The sequence below is a fragment of the Penicillium citrinum genome (genome assembly GCF_028827155.1).
Source record: "Penicillium citrinum strain IBT 23319 chromosome Unknown utg000003l:1.0-4596430.0:1.0-4598250.0, whole genome shotgun sequence".
NCBI lineage: Eukaryota > Fungi > Ascomycota > Eurotiomycetes > Eurotiales > Aspergillaceae > Penicillium > Penicillium citrinum.
In genome coordinates this window covers 844546-862846 of record NW_026622688.1, presented here as the reverse complement: position 1 = coordinate 862846, position 18301 = coordinate 844546, and the positions used below count along the sequence as shown (strand labels likewise).

Below are 18301 nucleotides of genomic sequence, written 5' to 3'. Positions count from 1 at the left end.
TCTACAATTATGGGTCACTCATGCATACCCCAATAAATTTATCACTAGAGCGCCTCGTGGGTCAGTCAGCCTCGTTGCTACACTAGCGGTTGATCTACTGGATACAGACCCGGAGAAACCACCTCTATTATTTCCCCTGCATCACACGACTATCAATGGCGCCGACTAATAGGATCATGTGGGCCAAGGTGCATATTCTGGGGAAATTGAAGGAATTGAATCAGCACTAAGTGATTGCTGTGGATTGCAGAGCTCGCACGGGAGTACATACTAGTATGCGCCATTTATACACGAGTGTAAAAATGACGTCGATCAGGGAGATATTTTCCTTCAAGGAAGATCGCTTCTCGAGTAGACTTAAAAAACTTTTGAATACTCCCACTTTACCTGTGTTATAAGCGCATATGATTATCAATTTCCCATTAACTTATCATTACATCAATTCTAGAGGCGATAAAATACTTTCAAACCAATCTACTACATGCACAGCTGACTACAACGTCACAACAAGATTTCTCCCAGGAACTCCCAATCGCTGCATCTCAAGTGCCTCCTGAATCTTCTCCAACCCATGCCCTACAACCTGAGGTGGCGGGGCAGGTACAAATTGACGTGCCTCCAGCGCCGAATGTAGGTAATTCTTATAAATTTGAGCCACCACACTTCTCCGAATCAACCAGATCATCCAGAATGATGAATTTAGCCTCAACCCCAGTCAGACCTGTATTGCTGAATACTCGACTTGACCAAATTACCCACCATAAAAATGAAAAATGACATCTGACCCCAGAAAGAAACAAGTTGCTCAGCCGGTATAATAGCACCAGCTAACGCGATTCGTTTCTTGGTACCTTTCGCATCATGTGGCATCATGAGTTCGGTACATACTTCAACAGCACCTTTACCAATGGCGTAAGCACCAACAAGCTCAAATCCATTCAGAGCATCGAGCATGTCCCCGACAATCATCTTACTATTATAATCAAAGACTTGACTCACGCCTAATTTCTTAACGTATTCGAAATTCTTCGGGGACGATGTCGAAATCACCCGGTAACCAGCTGACACAGCAAGTTGAACAGCGTTACTACCAACACTCGATGAGCCACCGGTAACGCTAATGACACGTTTACCCTGTCCTTATGACTTAAAGGAGAGAGAAAGCATATCGAGACGGAGATATATCGAATGAAAGAGTCCATAAGCTGCTGTCCCAACGCCAAGACCAAGTACGCAAGCCTGTTCATCTGTAATATGCGAAGGTGTCGGTGATATTATGTACTCTCTCATAACAGTGTAAAGTTGAAATCCACATTCAGAAGCATTATTGACGTTTTTGTCTATACCGGCTGCGCTGCCGAAGACTCGGTCTCCGATTTTGAACCGCTTTACGTCTGCTCCGATTTCGACGATGTAGCTTGCGACATCGGTGCCAAGTATACAAGGGTATTTGCGGTTCGAGGCTAGTATTCGACCTACGAGTTGTAAGACACAATCGAAAGGGTTGATGGCGACGGCGGTATTTTTTGATGACGACCTGGCTGGGACCTGGGGGCGTGTAGGGGACATTAGTGATTTTGAATGGTTTTGTTTTTTTTGGTGAGCATCCAAGCTGCTTTGCTGGATGGGGGCATTATTTCGTATACTATTGACGCTACTAGAAGTTACTGTCAGTAATATTGGTAGTGAACTTATATATAGCTTGAGGAAGGTATTATAAATTCGGTCATCTTGCAATGCAGATACCCGTATTTATATTCCAAGAAAATATCACAAACTTATTTCAACAGTATAAAGTATAGGTATTACCTCAAATGAGCATAAAGAATCATTGAGAAACCAAGGCTGAGCGAACGGGTTTCGGATGCCAAATCCGTCGGAATCTGACATGAAAGACTCCGGTCAGAATCCGCCCCATTCAATTCCCATCTTACACCAATGTGAACCCTTTCAGCTCTTCCATTGCATTTCCTCTTATTCGAATAATCCCAGGTATTGCTTTCCAAATTACATGCTAGCATGGCCAGATCTAAGTCCATGTTAACCCAATCCAGCACTTACGGCCAAGCATGTACGCAGTGCTATAAGGCTAAATGTCGCTGCGTAAGAACAAGAAATGGCGATGACTGTGAAAGGTCAGCATATATGCCACATTCAATGCATTTGGCTCATAAATTCCCAGATGTATCCGTTTAAACAGGTTGTGTGAGCCTTCAGACTCGATTCGCAGACGTAATGCACAAGCCGGAGACTCTGATATTCGAGTCGCGAGATTGGAAGATAAGATGGATGCATTGTTATCTGCATTACAGTCTTCCATTAAGTCTTCAGGGAACTCTGAATTGTCTGTTGGTATTAATGCTGTTCGATCTCTCGATGGTGTTTCAGCTTCAGCAACTTCTCTCTCAGATGATACACTGGTCGACGTCAGCGTAGGACCGAATTTCAGGAACGAGTCGGAAATTGTGTCGAATTCTTCCAGTGGAGACACCTCATTAAATGGCTCAACAGGAGGATCGCGAATCTATGCTCAATTCCAATTTGCCCTTTTGTCGAGTGAAATAGATGAGCGATTGGATTTCTTCCGATCACAAATGTTGCCATCTTTCCCTTTCATTGACTTAACAGATACAGAATGCTGGTATTTACGACAGAAGAGACCAATCCTTCTACAGACAATTTTCACCATAACAACATTCTCAACGAAGGAACGACTCCTTCAAGTCGAGGAACTGAAGAAAACGTTCTTCACCACTGCTTTACTCGAGGTTCAATCGAATATCGACCTGCTACTTGGACTACTAACTTATTTGGCATGGAGTACGGATGCTTTTCTCGGTCGAGTAGATCTAATGTCGCGATTGATGATGCTAGCAATATCCGTCGCAACTGATATGCGACTTCCTCAATTATCGTCATTTGATACGCAGCTTTTGATGACGGTTACGCAGGGTGAGACTGATGGAGGGGAAAATCTCAATGATAGTCCCCACGACTTTTTAGAACGACAACGGGCATTGTTGGCATGTTTTTATTTGAGCTCTAAGTACGTATATCTCCGAGTAAGCTGGTATAAAGTACAAGTTATGGTAAAGCTCTGGATAACGGGAACTGATTCCCATCTCTAGCATATCATCACATCTGGGACGTCAGGATGCTATGCGCTGGACACACCGGATGGATACAGCTCTTCATCTACTCACAATTAGCCAAATGTGCAGTCAAGACCAGCTTTTTGTCTTTCAAGTGCGTCTACAACTATTGAAGCAAAAGGCGCAGGACCTTCGTTTCCCGGATGAGATGGATGTCATGAGTTCTTCGACGGAATCCACTGCTCGCTTGATATACCTTAAGACTTTGCGAAGAGAACTTCAGGAACTTCAATCTTCGATTCCATCCGATATCCCCCATTTAGGTACGTAGCACCAATATTAAAAGCGAAGAGATAAATCTTCCTATTTCGTATTGCCCTTTTCTCACGCGTGAATTATAGACATACTCGAGATCCACGTACAATACGTGAGTTTATACATAAATCAACTTGGCTATTCGCTACATCAGGGATCTCACTCTCCTGAATTGTCAGGGGTAAGACTTCACAGCGAGCTACCATTGGCATTCGAGCGTCTCCAGTGTCTATGGCGCTCAGTTGAAATTATCAAGTCCTGGCTCGACTACTTCTATAAAATCCCGTGCTCAGATCTCGTGGGCCAACCTTTTCACTTTTGGTCTCAGATGATTTTAACCGTGACCCTCTTGAAATATCTATCTGTGTTAGATGATCCGGATTGGGATTATCAAGCGGTGCGAAATACAGTTCACCTTATTTCAACTGTGGATTGTATGTTAGAAAAATTGGATCTTAGTAGTAAAGAGCGGCAACTTCGGTGTGATGATCATTTGATGAAGTATTTATCGAAGTTGTTGAGTAGGTCTCGGATGTGGACTGAAGCTCGGTGGAACGCGGCTCGTCAGAGGTCGGATATGGAGGTTGGTTCCGCTGCGAGTTCTCGTGTAGATGTTGCTGGGCAAGAATTGGACCCTAGTCCTGTTCCGGGCTTTGATCAAATGGCCTGGATCCAGTCAATGGACTTGGGGGATGAGAGGTGGTTTGAAGATATACTCGGCATGCCTGCAACGTTATGAGTCTATTACCACTCCTAGGACAAAGAATAATAGGTGTATGTATTCTTGAGTGTGTAAGAGAAGATGATTCGGAAGTGAAAAGATCAGACAGAATGCCTGAAAATTATTCTATGATATAATTTGTCTATCGTCAACTTTGGAAGGCAGCCGGACCCCCGGTATCATGATATGAGCCCTTCGATGCTGGTTCACAGATCATCAGGAAGAGCGACTATAGACATAAGTAGGCGAATTCAGAAAGAGTGGAGCTCTCGTCGGATACTTTATTGACACATAGAACACATAGAGATGGGATTAAGTCTGGACTAGAATGTGTAGAATCCGAACAAACTAAGTGGAGAGGTCACAATGTGTCATGAGAAGGCGCCATCTAACTGCGAGTCGAGAAATCAACTCCCAGGCTATAACTTGGTTATTGATCGAGCTGAATCTAGGACTGAATCTTTGATCTACATCCTTTTGTTCATATTTAATCACTAGTGCTTGTTTTGCTAAAGTACTTTCAGTCGAATTCGTTATTCGTCAATGCTTAGCGTAGCGTAATTGTTATGCCCAAGGAGCCTCTAATACTATTAGTTGCAGTTTCACATTCATCTGAAGAAACGAATAAATTCGAAATAGGAGGGGCAAATAGTAGATCACTCAGTCCTTAGCATTTTTCAGGCATAATTTCTTAAGTTCTCTTTTGTGCCCAGCTTGATACTTGATAATTCCGGTCGAGAATTTCTGTCGGTCACCACTCTACCTGCTCTGGACAGTCCGGTCTTCTTTCTAACAATTGATATCTAATACTACGCAATTCAAGATAGATCAATCAAGTCGCTCAATTATCAAATATTTTGATGCCAAGGATACGCACTTGGATCGGCCGAGCAAGTCTATGTGGAGAATGACATGCTCTTGGAAGGGGCATTTTGAGAATCTTTTCGATTGACAAAATCTTAAGACCTGCAAATAATCCCCATGTGCCCAGGATTTATCTGCTTTACCAAGTACTCAGAAACAAGTCTCATTTCTCAACCCATCTGTTCGGATTTAACCCACCCTTTACTTCCAAGATGGCATCTTCACTATCTGGCTCTCGCCAACTCCCTGATTCTCGATACGATCTATCTAGCTATTGGGGTAGGGTTCGTCAATGTGCAGACTTGGCTGATCCCAGGTATGTTACGATCATATCCTCATAGAAGGGAAAGTGGCCGGTATTGACGGTTTCCTCTACAGGACTCTCTTTACATCGGCCAGTCAACTGAACAACTCAATCAACCTGCTCACCAACTACAAACATGGCAAAATCCAAGAAATGAACCCAGAACTCTGGCAAGCAAAGAAGATTGTTGATTCCACTCTCCATCCAGATACCGGAAACCCAGTTCTTCTACCATTCCGCATGTCATGCTATGTGTTTTCCAACCTCGTCGTCACAGCCGGAATGCTCATTCCCGGAATGAAGGCAAGCAAATCAGTTCTTATTATATCATGTCGGTTGATTGTATTAGAATCTAATTTGAGCTTCAGTGGAAAGGGATCCTGGGCTGGCAAATCGCCAACCAATCTCTCAACGTCGCAATTAACAGCGCCAACGCCAATCAATCCGCACCACTTTCAACCGAGACAATGATCAAGTCATACTTTATGGCCGTATCCGCATCCTGTACTGTCGCTTTAGGTCTGACTCACATGGTCCCACGTATTTCCTTCGTCACCCAGCAGACAAAGACGATTCTCAAACGTCTTGTTCCATTCGCGGCTGTGGCGAGCGCCGGAGCATTGAACGTCTTCTTGATGCGAGGTGAGGAAATTCGTCGGGGAATAGACGTGTTTCCTGTAATATCGTCTACCGAGCATGACGGCCAAGGGAAGATGGAAATTTCTGAGAAGAGTCTGGGGAAGAGTTCGAAGGCGGCATTTCTTGCCGTTGGTGAAACGGCTACTAGTCGGGTTATCAACGCCATTCCTGTTATGGTGGTACCTTCTTTGCTTCTTTTGAGATTTCAGAAGACTGAATGGCTTAAGAAAAGGCCGTCGCTACTTATGCCGGTGAATATAGGTAGAGTATTCCCCACTATCTGAGGGTGATTATGTTTATGGGGATTCTGTGTGCTAATCATAATTCCAGGACTTGTTTTCCTTACATCAACTATTGCTCTTCCTTTTGCACTTGCCATATTTCCACAGAGGCAAGTCATTCGGAAGGGCTCTCTTGAGGAGAAGTTCTCTGGGGATGGTCGCAAAGATGAATTAGTTGCATTCAACCGCGGGATCTGAGCTGATGAGATAAATGTCCCCCGGGTTGACATATGCGGTGCAATAAGTTATGGAAATTCAAAAAAAAAAAATGTGTGTGGGAATCTTGGATTCTGGTGGGGGCTACCGGAAAGATTGCTGCTGTAGTATTCAGATTCATATGTACCTCGGTGATGAGGTCTGACTTCCAGCTCTGCGTACCGATTTAGATATCCCTGTGTCGACGATATCGATGCTCAAGTGGAAACATTCAAAATACTTTGGAAATAATCGTACAGCTACGAAAGATCAAGTAATGCACACTGGTTCATAGTAACGGTTTGTCAATATCAATTGATAGTTACTATCAGTTGTAGGTTGTGACTACTAGTCACAATCTAGGACTAGACAGGTAACTTTTGAGTGCACATTTCCGATTTTAGAAACCCGTAATATACCGATGTTCATTCGTCTCCTCCAAAACTTCCAATCGCATCCCAACCTCAATCGCCCCTTCGTTCCGAGGCGCACTTAACATCCCAAAGCAAGGCTTCCACTTAATTCCCTGATCAATCCGACGATACGAGATTAAAGTATCCCACGGTTGCTTCTTATGTTTCTCTGCAGTCTCCGGATCAACATTAGGAACTTGACACCTTGCACATCTAGCCACGATATCCAAATCAAGTGGCACAGAAGAACTAAATTCTTGACCAACCGAGTCCTCTCCCTTCTCAGCACAGCGAATACGAATGGTTTTCCATGAATCTTCAACCCAAGGCGTTTGCCCACGAATAACAATATTAGGCCTGAACCGCTCAACGGTAATCGGATCAAGATTGATCTTACGCAATCGCGAATTTAATTCCGTAAGCGAAGCCTCGGACGCAATGAGAATAGGAAACACGTCTGGAAACCCAGTTGTTTGTTCCCGACCTAATAATTTTGGCGCACCATTGCCCTTTAGCACGCGTGGGGTGGGTCCTTTATACACGAGCGCGACGGCGCGGCCTAGGAATGCGGAAAATGGAGCATTGATTTCTTGACCGTAGATGTATCCATCTGTATCATTATCCCAGATTTTGACTTGGGCAATGGATGTATTCGCTGTGAGCCACTCTTGCGAAGGGTGCGAAGGGATACGAATACTCTTGCTCCTGCTTTTGGTGGTTGGTATGGAAACTATTAATTCTGTGCCGTCGGGACTTAAAGATGTGCCGATGCGAGTCATATCTGGGATTTGGCGAATAGTTAAGAATTCATTTGTTGATGCGTCGACGAGCATCCATCTTCTGTCGAGGTCGAGACCGTGTTCTTTTAGTGTTGTGCTTTGCACTTCGAATCCGCGACATGATTTTATGGGGTACATGCGCAATGAAACAATTTCGCTGGATTGTTTGGAGCGATTACGTCGGAGGTGAAGTTGTGGGAGGAGCTCTTTTAGTGATGTTTTGGTCCATCGCTTCGGTTGGGAGAGGACGATCAATGGGAGGAGTACGATCAGTCCTAGGACTAGAAAAGATGCCGTGGATTCATACATTATCGTGGGATCCTTAAGCGATTTCTAAGAAGAGACCAGTCTGGCACAAGCCCATCCAGAAGGAAGTTGAATATTTGATAGTTATAAAATGATTCATCAAGTAGAACTTGTTTTTTTAAGTCAAAATTGTGCGAGAGGTTGGTCGGACCGGATTGATAAGCGGCCGTTTTGCCGAGACTGGCCGTTTGGGAATGAGATGGAAAATGTTGAATCAAACAAATACAACCAGTGGATTGCTAGGAGAGATACTTGATTATATGTTTATTTTATGATTGAATACAAAATTTGATAAAATTGTAATACTAGTAGTAATACCCGGGAAGGGCAAATATGTAGAGGTTATGGTCCTAATGAACACCAAAGACACGCAATATGCAAAGTGAAAACACGAAAGGGGGGAACCCTTAGATCAAACGATGGAAAACATATATAAGTTCCAAAATAACAAAAAGCAGGTGTTAGCATGCAAATATATGCCCATCTAACGAATCAACGAATATCATCGGGGTATAAATTATATAAATTATACCGAGGGATTTCACTCATCAATCCAGCAAGTCACCATGCTCTTAATCAAAGCAATAGCAACCTCATGGCCTCGTTTAATATCAGCCTGTTCAGATGCACCGGGGACATGCAAAAAGACCACGCTCCGATTCTGATTCTCACGGTAAGCCAAGGACAAACTGGTGTAATATATAAAGTCGCAAAGATAATGGCCGGCATCGTGAGAGATGCGAATATCCAAATTTGGCGGTGCGAAGGCCTTCCACTGTTTCAAGAATCGGTCATCTGGTGGGTACGGAGAAGAAAGCGAAGTGGAGGCATTTTCATTATCGACAGGGCCAGGCTTTAAGATTGCTGGTAGCCCCATTTCTCTCCACCGCTTCTCTCCATCCTCGTAGCCTGACCGCCCTTCGATATCGGTGATGTTGTAGTCGTCGCGATGGGCTAGTGATTCAACGGAGTAATAGAGTCGCGGAGCTGCGATACCAATATGAACGATGAGATCAGGACGCCGGCCGTCATGATTATCGGTGTATTCCTTTATGATTGCTGGTATGGCCTCCCGAACGGTGGCGTATGATACCGGGATCGGGGTAGGGTGGACGTGAACGGATATACGACGCTCGACAGAGCCATCTTTGGATGGCAATGTAAAGGATGAAGGGAGGGAAGAGGCTATTAGGTAGGAGGCATTCACGAGGTTTGATTTGAAGGGCTGGGGTTGGGTTACACGGTGAGTTCTCGGAAGACGGGAGTTACGGAGAATATAGAACCACTTACGCCAAATCCAGTGACCAAAACAGATATTTCACTGGAAGACGGCCCTGCACGAGGAGTTCCTACTGGCGTGGAATTTTGCGCCGGTACTGCATGTCCGACGTCTCCCATGGTGAAGTTCGATGATCAAAGAGGAGAAGTTGCGGGGGAAGATGATGATGAATGCGGGGGCTTGGCAGTTCCAAATGCAGATGATATTAGTCAACGAATGGGATATTGAAGGGGTTTTTGATATTGGCTAATGCCGGAGTACATCATATAATATTCAAGTTTCAGATCAATGTTAGGCCTATTTTTTTTGGAATATTACAGAGCAACTTCAAATGGGTCGAGATTATAATCTGCCCAACAAATATGTGACTTGTCGAATACTGACTAACTAATTAAATGGGGGAATAGCTCCTCACGGTTCGATTGGATATAGTCCTCTCTGTACAACCCAATTATGTAGCCCAGTAAATGATATCTACTACATAAATTTAACATTGTCACTCAAGTGAACAACATAATTTGGTATGCGCCTTTAAGGTGCATTTTCCTTCTTGATTAGAGACATCAACTTGCTTCGTATTCATCGTATTCCCACAATAAAAGATCCTCTCATAAAAAGCTCAATTAGGCAAGGCTCGAGCCTCGTTCTCGTTCAGCTCCACACACCACCCAGAGAAATGTTCGGAGTGTTCGATTGCCGGACGATCAGACTTTTAGCTCAATTCTTCACGAATCGCCTTGATTTCGGCTGGCGCCGCTTCCGATCGTCGAGGTGTGGGCCTTTGCGTCGGAGACACAAGTCCCGAAGGGGTCAATCAACAACAGAACATGTCTGAGTGGTCAGTCAGGCTTTTCTGTGTACAGTTTTAAGTTATTACTAGCAATAGACAGAAACTGGGGTAAAAATCTGCATAAATTGGAATCTTCCTTCTTAATTCCAGATCTTTCTTTTTTATACTCTCTTCTCTCTATACCTGCGGTGAACCCCCTTTGTATACCCGTCATGGCTTTGCTAGCCGAGCTGATTCAAAATCCTTATGCATTGCAAGGCCTGGGCATTGCATTTCTGGCGGTACTTGTTTCAGTATTCTGGCAAGATTTGGCAGATGAGATTCCCTATAGTCGAATTCCTCTCGTCGGGAAAAATGGTCTGGACATCTTTAACAACAAGGCAAGGGCACGTTTTACTTCAAATGCGCGAGGATTGATTCAAGAGGGATTCTCCAAGGTAAGACAACATAGTTCTGAAATCATCACTCGAACTCGGAAAGATAACCGATACAGGGGAGGGACATTTTCCAAATCATCTCCGCCGTGAGACCACTGGTCGTTCTTCACCATAAGTACATCGATGAGGTCAAGAATAACCCGAACTTTGACTTTCAAGGTGCCACTGAGAGAGTTAGTACTGGACCTTTTGTGTGGATAGGTCCATGTAGCTGAAATGTGACAGAACTTCTTCGATAATCGTATCCCGGGTTTCGAACCATTTCACTCAGGGGAAGGAGGAAAAGTCACTGTTGATTTGGTACGAACCAAGTTAACTCAAGCACTTGGTATGCTCCTCAAGGCTAACACCGAGCACTTCAATAAACTAATTGGGATATAGGTTCCCTGACGATCCCACTCTCGCAGGAGAGTGCAGCAGCCGCGAAGGACATATTCCCCCCAACAACCGGTATGCGTTTCTAACTGAAATAAAGAGATCAACCGTCGCTAACCCGAGCTCTGTATTCAGAGTGGACACCATACAACTTCTCTGAAAAGGTTCCCTACGTCGTATCTCGTATCTCGACACGGGCATTCCTGGGCGAAAAACTTGCGAAAAACGAAGACTGGATCAACATTTCCGTCAATTACACCATCGATGCCTTCAATGCCTCCCGCGAATTACGCCAGTGGCCAACAATCCTCCGTCCTGTGGTTCATCATTTCCTCACGACTACTCAGAAAATCCGAAGCCATCTCGCTAAGGGCAAGGCTATCATCGAACAGGAGCTTGAGCGACGAGAGTTGATTCGCGAGGGAAAGTTGGCTGCGGAAGATGAGCCTCGACAACAGGATACACTAGACTGGTTTGATAGTTTGTCAAAGTCATTAGGTCGACCAGTTAACTTATCCCATGGTCAAATGTCGTTGTCATTGGCCGCTATCCATACGACTTCTAATCTATTGACTAATGTCATATATGATCTCGCTGCGTACCCTGAATACATCCAGCCACTGCGTGACGAGATCAAAGCCGTGACAGATGAAGACGGTTCTCTCAAGAAAACAAGCTTATTGAAGATGAAATTGATGGACAGCGTGATAAAGGAGTCGCAGCGATTGCATCCCGTCTCCATGGGTGAGTAGGATTTGTCCAAGAACTTAATTAACCTACACTAACACCTGGTTTTCCAAAAAATACAGCCTCATTGAACCGTCTCACAACAAAAAAGACCACCCTCTCAGATGGCACTGTCATCCCGAAGGGCGCAATGATCGCAGTATCCGCACACGTAAACCGAGACGAAGAGGTCTACCCACAAGCCGATACATACGATGGTTACCGATTCTTCAAAATGCGACAAGAACCAGGTAATGAACAACGGCATCAACTGGTGACGACTACACGAGAGAGTTTTGGCTTTGGTCATGGAGTTCATGCGTGCCCTGGTCGGTTCTTCGCAGCGAATGAATCTAAGATCTTTCTCATTCATTTGTTGCTCAAGTATGATTGGAAACTTTCGGCAAAGCATCAGAGTGCTGGTCGTCCACCTAATTTTGATCATGGGCTGGAAAGTATTACTGATCCGACGGTGGAGTTACTCTTCCGGTCTCGACAGCCGGAGATTGATCTTGCAACGCTTGGGGAGTGATATGTATTTCCGGAGTAACGTTGCTTTACGATCATTTATTCGTCAATTATTTGAATTCGCTGGACCTGTTGACAATCATTATCCATTTCTGTCACAATATGGCTGCTTTAAATTCCCAACCCATCACAATTGACCAAATATCAATCAAAGAAAAACATAACCCGGAAAGCCTTCCTCATCGTGGGATTTGCTTGTATACCATATCCTATCAGGCCGTTGGTCCTCATCTGACTTCGAATGGCCATGATCCTTTTGATGACCAAAGAGCTCAACAATGCACTCCGCAACAGCACCTGTCCAATTCATACCCGGCTCCCTCTCCCCACCATTAACAGGGTCTAATCCAAGCACTTTCGTGATCATGAAACAACGAACCATAGTCTGCCAACAATATTTAAGATGTTTATCTAGCTGTTCTCGGTTCAATGGGTGCAGAGGATCATATGGTGGATCCAACTGCCCGTTAATAGGATTGTAGTCTGCAAGTTCCATGATATCCAAGGCTAATTCAATCGGTAAACCTTTCGAACAGATTATCATTCGAACCCAGATTGTATCAGAGTAACTAGGCTCATGAGCAGGGTAGCCCGGTAACCACAACGACAGAAATCCTTCAATGGGAACTCTTCCATAAAATCCTGCGTGACCGTCATTTCGATGACTTAAGTACCATCTCCATGTTGTCGATTGATTTTCCACCCGTATATAACTTAGATGACGATTCTCATTTAGTAACCAGTGTTCACTTCTTCCCTTATCCATCTTTAGCACAGCCTTGCACGAGTCGAGGCCGAAGAATCGGCTATGCGGATATTTTCCGACATTAGAGTACTCCCCTATAGGTCTTGCGCACTCAATTAGTGTTCGCTGGTAGAAGATACTGTTCCGGTAATCATTTGTTGTTGTTCGTCCGCAAGTAGGATCCCATAATTCTGGAAAACAGTATGCCACATTTAGACAGATGTAAACACGAAGCATGAGTCGACCTATCTGATCCCATCCGATTCTATTAAAATACGGCTTTGATTTATTCAAATTAGCCCTCTCTCATTGGCATAGCACTGGCCGAATGATACGATGATTCAAAATCTGGACTTACACCACACTCCCAACATGTACCCCTTTCAAATGACTCTTTCAAATGCGTCTCTGGATGAGCGCAGACGCGGAGAAGAGCATCCATCTCTCCATAAAGAAGCAAAGTCTTCACCATTTCCATATTAAAGAACACGGCATTATTATTCTCAAAATCCCGACAATTCTCACTCCGAAACGAGCGTAGAAATGCAGACATTTTTCTCTCCTCCGACGGAATAGGTTCACATTTGTCGGTACATGAATGTGTTTGGAAATATCGATGATCTGATGTATATGTATCAGAAGGACAAATTATAGACGTATACCAACTTTCGCGCCAGCGTCGAACTGTAGGTATTATTTTTCGAACAATATTTTCGTCTAGAATTACGTCTGATGGGTTTGGAATGTCGTATTGTTCTCGATATTTTCTTCGCTCGCATATCGCATGTTCTTCAAGATTTGTTACGAATTGATTGACGAAATATGTTAGGTCATTGGCTTGGGCTGGTTTCATTCGTGGGTATAGATTTGTTGCGAAATTGTTCCAGAGTGTTGGCGATTTCCATTCGAGATTTGAAGTTAGTGCACGCCAGGGAATATTGTGTGCTTGATGCGCCATGGTAAATATATATAGTGTGAGGCGCAAGCAAGAGCTCGATTTTTCTTTCCAAACCCTTTTGGAAGGAATATAAGTGTTGAATTTTTTCTGCTGGTGTGAACTACGAATTTACTATAGGGATCTACAGTAGTATATTTATTAGTTAATCCTGTAGATGCGAAATGGACAGCGCATTTCGCAGACTTTCAAATGGCTTTGAACCATGTGAAATTGAGTCATCGCCCCCAACGCACGGCTGAGCACTAACCCTAAAGCTACAGTAGGGGTGTATGATACTTGAGCCAATAACTATTAACTAATCTATCTAAGTTCGGAATCTTTGCAAATTTCTCATTAATAACAAAATGATCGGATTTATCAAACTACTCTCAAATTATTTATTTATGAATTGCCCAGCGGTAAGGTGCACTCGAGCTTTCCGAAGGTACTGGCAATATAAATTGCAGTTGGGTTGTTGGTAGATATTCTGGAAATGTTGAAAGTCACGAGTGATATTGATTAATGCTAGCACTATAAAATTCTGACCGGGTAAGTGAATCATCTTTATATATATACAAATTTGCAGGGGTCAATTTACTTCCAATGTGGATTAATATTGATGATATCATTTGTACTTCAAGCATGGGGTAATATCATGGCAGACTTGAGCTCTGATAGACGGTGTAGATCATCACTATGGAAACCATTATGCTAGTATCGCGTGAGTAATGTCTACTGAAGTTGTTTGGTGCCTGATAGTAACGTACTGAATGATGGATCTTATATTAATCAACCCTTAGTTTTGTCCATATCTCATCTTACTAGTTTGTATCTTTAGTTATTTTGAATGTTCTGGGTCACGAAGTATATCCAAACTAGTTAGCTACTACAGTTAGTTGTTCACCAGCTGAATTGAACTTCCATCTGGACTACTTCCTGCATATTCTACATGTTAAATATTCAACAATTAACGATGTAGATACACCGTGAGGATGTCATGCAGCCGTTGACGCGAGATCCTGACAATACCATAACCGTAATAAAACACGACGCGTCGCGTTCACGCGACGCGGCTGTGGGCCAAATCGGGTTAAATTGAGTCACACACCGCACAATCAAAATCATCGTTGAGATGGTATAATTTACCATAGTATATGCATTTTAACTTAAATTATTCTTAGGGAGTTAAGTATAACAAGAACGTAGTAATAGTAGTAGTATCATATATTGGTGTGTTCTCTGTAGTATAATACACAAATTTACTTTACAGATATATCCCTTTGCCAACATCTGCAATGGGCATCATATCACTGCAGAAGATCAGCCCTTGCAGGGGAAGAACGGGCATGCCCCCCAACGAGCCCTTAACCGAGGAGATCGTGGGTCTTTGGCCCTAAAAGTGAGCATCTTAGCCAGTGGCCGCTAGCTTTGGCCAGTTAGCCCGTTAACCAAGTTGGTCCAGTTAGTCCGTGAATGGGAGTTAGGGCATTCTAGAGTACAATTGCTCCTGTCGTAGAAGTATACGGGGTACTCACTATGTACTCACTTATTCTAGTTATTACCACAGTATAGTTATACTGTAATATGGACATGCAGATATCTGCACTATGTAAGGTCCTCTACACTCTCTCCCTTGACTCGAGACAATAAACAAACACTCGAGTCTTCTAGTGTATTTTAGATTTATTTTTATTATTTTACTCTATTCTATTGTATCTGAATGAATTACATAGTAATTGCTACTTGACGCTACTTGTGCTGGAGTGGACTAGTGTTAAGAAGTGGTGAATGTAAGTACTGGATACCTGAACCCCCCCGCCTATTCATTACCCACTCTAGAGGTACCCTGAACTTCCACCACCACCTCCTCTTTCCCCCCCCCCCCGAAGCGCCTCATTTCTGGGCTGCCCAACCTCCTCTCTCCTTCCACCTCTTCACCTTCTCTTTTCCTTCACCTTTTCCGCCCTCCCCCCCCCTCCCCCTTCTGCGAGACTTTCGCAGTTTCTTTTTTTTATTTTCTTTTTCCTTTTTTTCCTCTTTGGAGTTCGGTAATGATCTCTCCCTGCTGTTTTGACGGGATGAGTTCGCTGTTGTGATCTGGTGGTGATATTCCTTGAAGTTCGCGCATTCCGCAGACCAGTACCTCGACGAACTACTATACATCATCCGTACAATATCATTACCTCCCAATTACTCCTTAACGACACCTCGACCTCTCGTTCGGTTATCTCTTTTTTTTTTTTTGTTATTGAATCCTTTATTTACTCCATCGATCTCCTTTTTTTTAAACCCTCTCACGATTCACGATTTCTAAACGCGACTGGCGCGCTTCGACTCTCGAGGCCACGAAACTACCAATCTACTGTGCCCGACGTTGGCATTCCTCTACAAACTTCCTCCCCCACACATTCCAGCGTGAGGTCATACGCCAATTAAATCGCCATGGCTCAACGTCAGCTGTCGCGAACGCTCCCCAAGAATTTCACCTTCCCGTCGTTAGGTGCCGATGGCGCGGACGAGCCGCGAACCCCCGAGCGCCCACATCGCTATGTCGACGTTCCCAAGGCTCCGCGCCACTCTTTCTCTAGCTGTCGTCTTCCTCGTGTTCGAGTGCGCTCAGGTACTGATGTTTGCGCTCGAATGGACTTGGATCTTTTTCGATTCCAGGGTTCTGGCCCCAGTGGCCCATCTGAGGACACACCGCTGCCTTCCATCGAAGTACCGCAGCAGAGTACGTCATATGAAGCACCATCTTATTTTGACGAATCCACCAACACCAACGATGATCGCTATCTCGCGCCTCCCCATCAGCGCATGAGCTTTAAGACTCCTCCAGCTCAGATTCGTGGTACTCCTTTGGAACATGACTCTCACCCATGGCCCTCGTGGGACCAGACGCCTGGACCGATCTCGCGTCCCGGCTCCGCTTGTTCCAATGTCTCCGATTCATCGGTGGAATCAATCGAAACATTCGCGTCGCGACCGTCTGTCGGCGGAAGCTGTACCAGTGCTGAAAGTGACTTTGATTCATATTTCCCACTGGAATTCCCCAAGGAGCCCGAGATGTCATCCCCGACTCTGCCTAAGAAGCACAAGGTCCAGCGTCCCCAGGTGAAGGATCAATCATGGACCAGAGAGATGGATAACCATCTCTGGAACACATACCAACTATATTTACAAGATCCCATCATGACCCCATTCAAAATGACCCCAGGCAGCATTCCCCCTCTTGGGGTGACTACCCGAGTCGCACGTCGCGCGAAGCGTACTTGGGAGAAGCGACACCGGATCACGACACTTCCGTCTCAGACAGCTGCTGATCGCAGCGGTAGCTCTACACCCAAGGCCACAGAAAAGGCATCGAATTCGAGTGCCGCGTGGCCAAAGTCTGATGCAAAGACCCGCAGCCGTTTGAAGCATCTCTGCCGCCGTAAGTTCTGCATTGCGCCGCACTATCAGCGCATGATGCAATCTCGCAGCCCCGAACCCGTTGCCGACATGCTCGGTAATGCCGATTCCCGCGTACACAACTTTGCGGAGGGCAGTTGCACGACTTATGCTACTCGAGACCTCGGTGTGTCTCTTGCTGCCTCCGCTCCCACTCCGTTGGCCCAGCTGGCTGAGGCGCCTGTTGCTGATCGATCCTCCGAATGGTTCAACAATCCTATATCCACCAGCCCCAAGGCTGCCAGCCCCCACACGAGTCCCAAAGCAGCTGCTCCTTCGCTCTCAACTCAATACCTTCGTCCTCAACCTTATAGCATTCCGCCGCGCCTTGGATCGCCGTTTGTGTACAACACCTGGGCTCCTGGAAGTTCGAATCGCCAAGTGGCTGATGTATCAGCGACACCCCGACGCGAGACTGTTCATATTCCTGGTCGTCGCATGCGCCGCAATACGCACTTCGATCTCACCCCGAGAGAGGCCGATGATGTCTTCTCCAGCGATGTATATTCCAAGGACCCATCTGAGGAAGAAGTACACCGCCGCTTGTCTGACTACATCCACGATGACAAATTCCAAAACATCGGTCATGGTCGTGTGCGTATCCGCAATCGCGGCGCCACGACTGGTGCTGTCGGCCCCCGATCCAGAGATGTTAGCCAGCTTTTCTCTCCACCCTCATCACTCAACTCGTCCCAGGCAGAGCCTGAGGAGACCACTCCGGTTATGAAAGCCCCTGTCAATGCGCTGCTGAACCTGGGTGGCGATAACATCAAGCGACTTGGCTCTCCTTTCAAGCTGGAAGGTGGCTTCAAGCGTCGGGAAGCACCTGGTAGATTCATTCGGCATGCTCCCTCCACATCAGACCCGTTCTCCAGCGGTGGTATTCCTCCATACATGGGACCGGCAAACCACCCCAGCTCGACTCCCATTCAAGAAGAGAAGCCATCCCGACCGTCACTGCTAAATCCCTTTGAAGAGGGCCTTTCCGATGCCGAACGTATACGCCGGCAAATCCTGAACATGCCTTACACGCATAACGCATAAACCAAAATGCGCTTTTTAACATCCGCTGTCTCGAGTTTTCCGTTCCATTGTGGCGCCAATTCGTTTGCGAAACTTTTATTACCT

The 18301-nt window shown here is 45.1% G+C and overlaps 8 protein-coding genes across 8 annotated transcripts; 4 read left to right on the top strand and 4 right to left on the bottom strand.

Moving 5' to 3' along the window:
- Positions 1 to 705: 705 nt before the first annotated feature.
- On the bottom strand, positions 706 to 1569 carry N7469_003584 (uncharacterized protein; the record flags this gene model as incomplete). Its single annotated transcript, XM_056642504.1, has 2 exons — positions 706 to 1134; positions 1234 to 1569. The coding sequence occupies 2 exons, from the start codon at positions 1567 to 1569 to the stop codon at positions 706 to 708; spliced, it is 765 nt and encodes a 254-aa protein (XP_056501916.1).
- Positions 1570 to 2285: 716 nt separating this feature from the next.
- On the top strand, positions 2286 to 3209 carry N7469_003583 (uncharacterized protein; the record flags this gene model as incomplete). The annotated part of the gene is made up of 2 exons (XM_056642503.1): positions 2286 to 3062; positions 3129 to 3209. The coding sequence occupies 2 exons, from the start codon at positions 2286 to 2288 to the stop codon at positions 3207 to 3209; spliced, it is 858 nt and encodes a 285-aa protein (XP_056501915.1).
- Positions 3210 to 5204: 1995 nt separating this feature from the next.
- Positions 5205 to 6414, top strand: N7469_003582 (sideroflexin family transporter; the record flags this gene model as incomplete). Its single annotated transcript, XM_056642502.1, has 4 exons — positions 5205 to 5308; positions 5371 to 5611; positions 5665 to 6196; positions 6266 to 6414. 4 exons carry the CDS (start codon positions 5205 to 5207, stop codon positions 6412 to 6414), a joined length of 1026 nt encoding a protein of 341 aa, XP_056501914.1.
- Positions 6415 to 6811: 397 nt separating this feature from the next.
- Positions 6812 to 7912, bottom strand: N7469_003581 (MOSC domain-containing protein; the record flags this gene model as incomplete). The annotated part of the gene is made up of 1 exon (XM_056642501.1): positions 6812 to 7912. The coding sequence occupies one exon, from the start codon at positions 7910 to 7912 to the stop codon at positions 6812 to 6814; it is 1101 nt and encodes a 366-aa protein (XP_056501913.1).
- Positions 7913 to 8450: 538 nt separating this feature from the next.
- Positions 8451 to 9307, bottom strand: N7469_003580 (putative pyroglutamyl peptidase type I; the record flags this gene model as incomplete). The annotated part of the gene is made up of 2 exons (XM_056642500.1): positions 8451 to 9134; positions 9200 to 9307. 2 exons carry the CDS (start codon positions 9305 to 9307, stop codon positions 8451 to 8453), a joined length of 792 nt encoding a protein of 263 aa, XP_056501912.1.
- An 883-nt stretch (positions 9308 to 10190) lies between these two features.
- N7469_003579 (cytochrome P450) lies at positions 10191 to 12048 on the top strand (the record flags this gene model as incomplete). The annotated part of the gene is made up of 6 exons (XM_056642499.1): positions 10191 to 10415; positions 10472 to 10588; positions 10641 to 10743; positions 10797 to 10865; positions 10926 to 11534; positions 11600 to 12048. 6 exons carry the CDS (start codon positions 10191 to 10193, stop codon positions 12046 to 12048), a joined length of 1572 nt encoding a protein of 523 aa, XP_056501911.1.
- Positions 12049 to 12192: 144 nt separating this feature from the next.
- Positions 12193 to 13747, bottom strand: N7469_003578 (uncharacterized protein; the record flags this gene model as incomplete). Its single annotated transcript, XM_056642498.1, has 2 exons — positions 12193 to 13068; positions 13148 to 13747. 2 exons carry the CDS (start codon positions 13745 to 13747, stop codon positions 12193 to 12195), a joined length of 1476 nt encoding a protein of 491 aa, XP_056501910.1.
- A 2421-nt stretch (positions 13748 to 16168) lies between these two features.
- Positions 16169 to 18217, top strand: N7469_003577 (uncharacterized protein; the record flags this gene model as incomplete). The annotated part of the gene is made up of 1 exon (XM_056642497.1): positions 16169 to 18217. The coding sequence occupies one exon, from the start codon at positions 16169 to 16171 to the stop codon at positions 18215 to 18217; it is 2049 nt and encodes a 682-aa protein (XP_056501909.1).
- Positions 18218 to 18301: the final 84 nt, after the last annotated feature.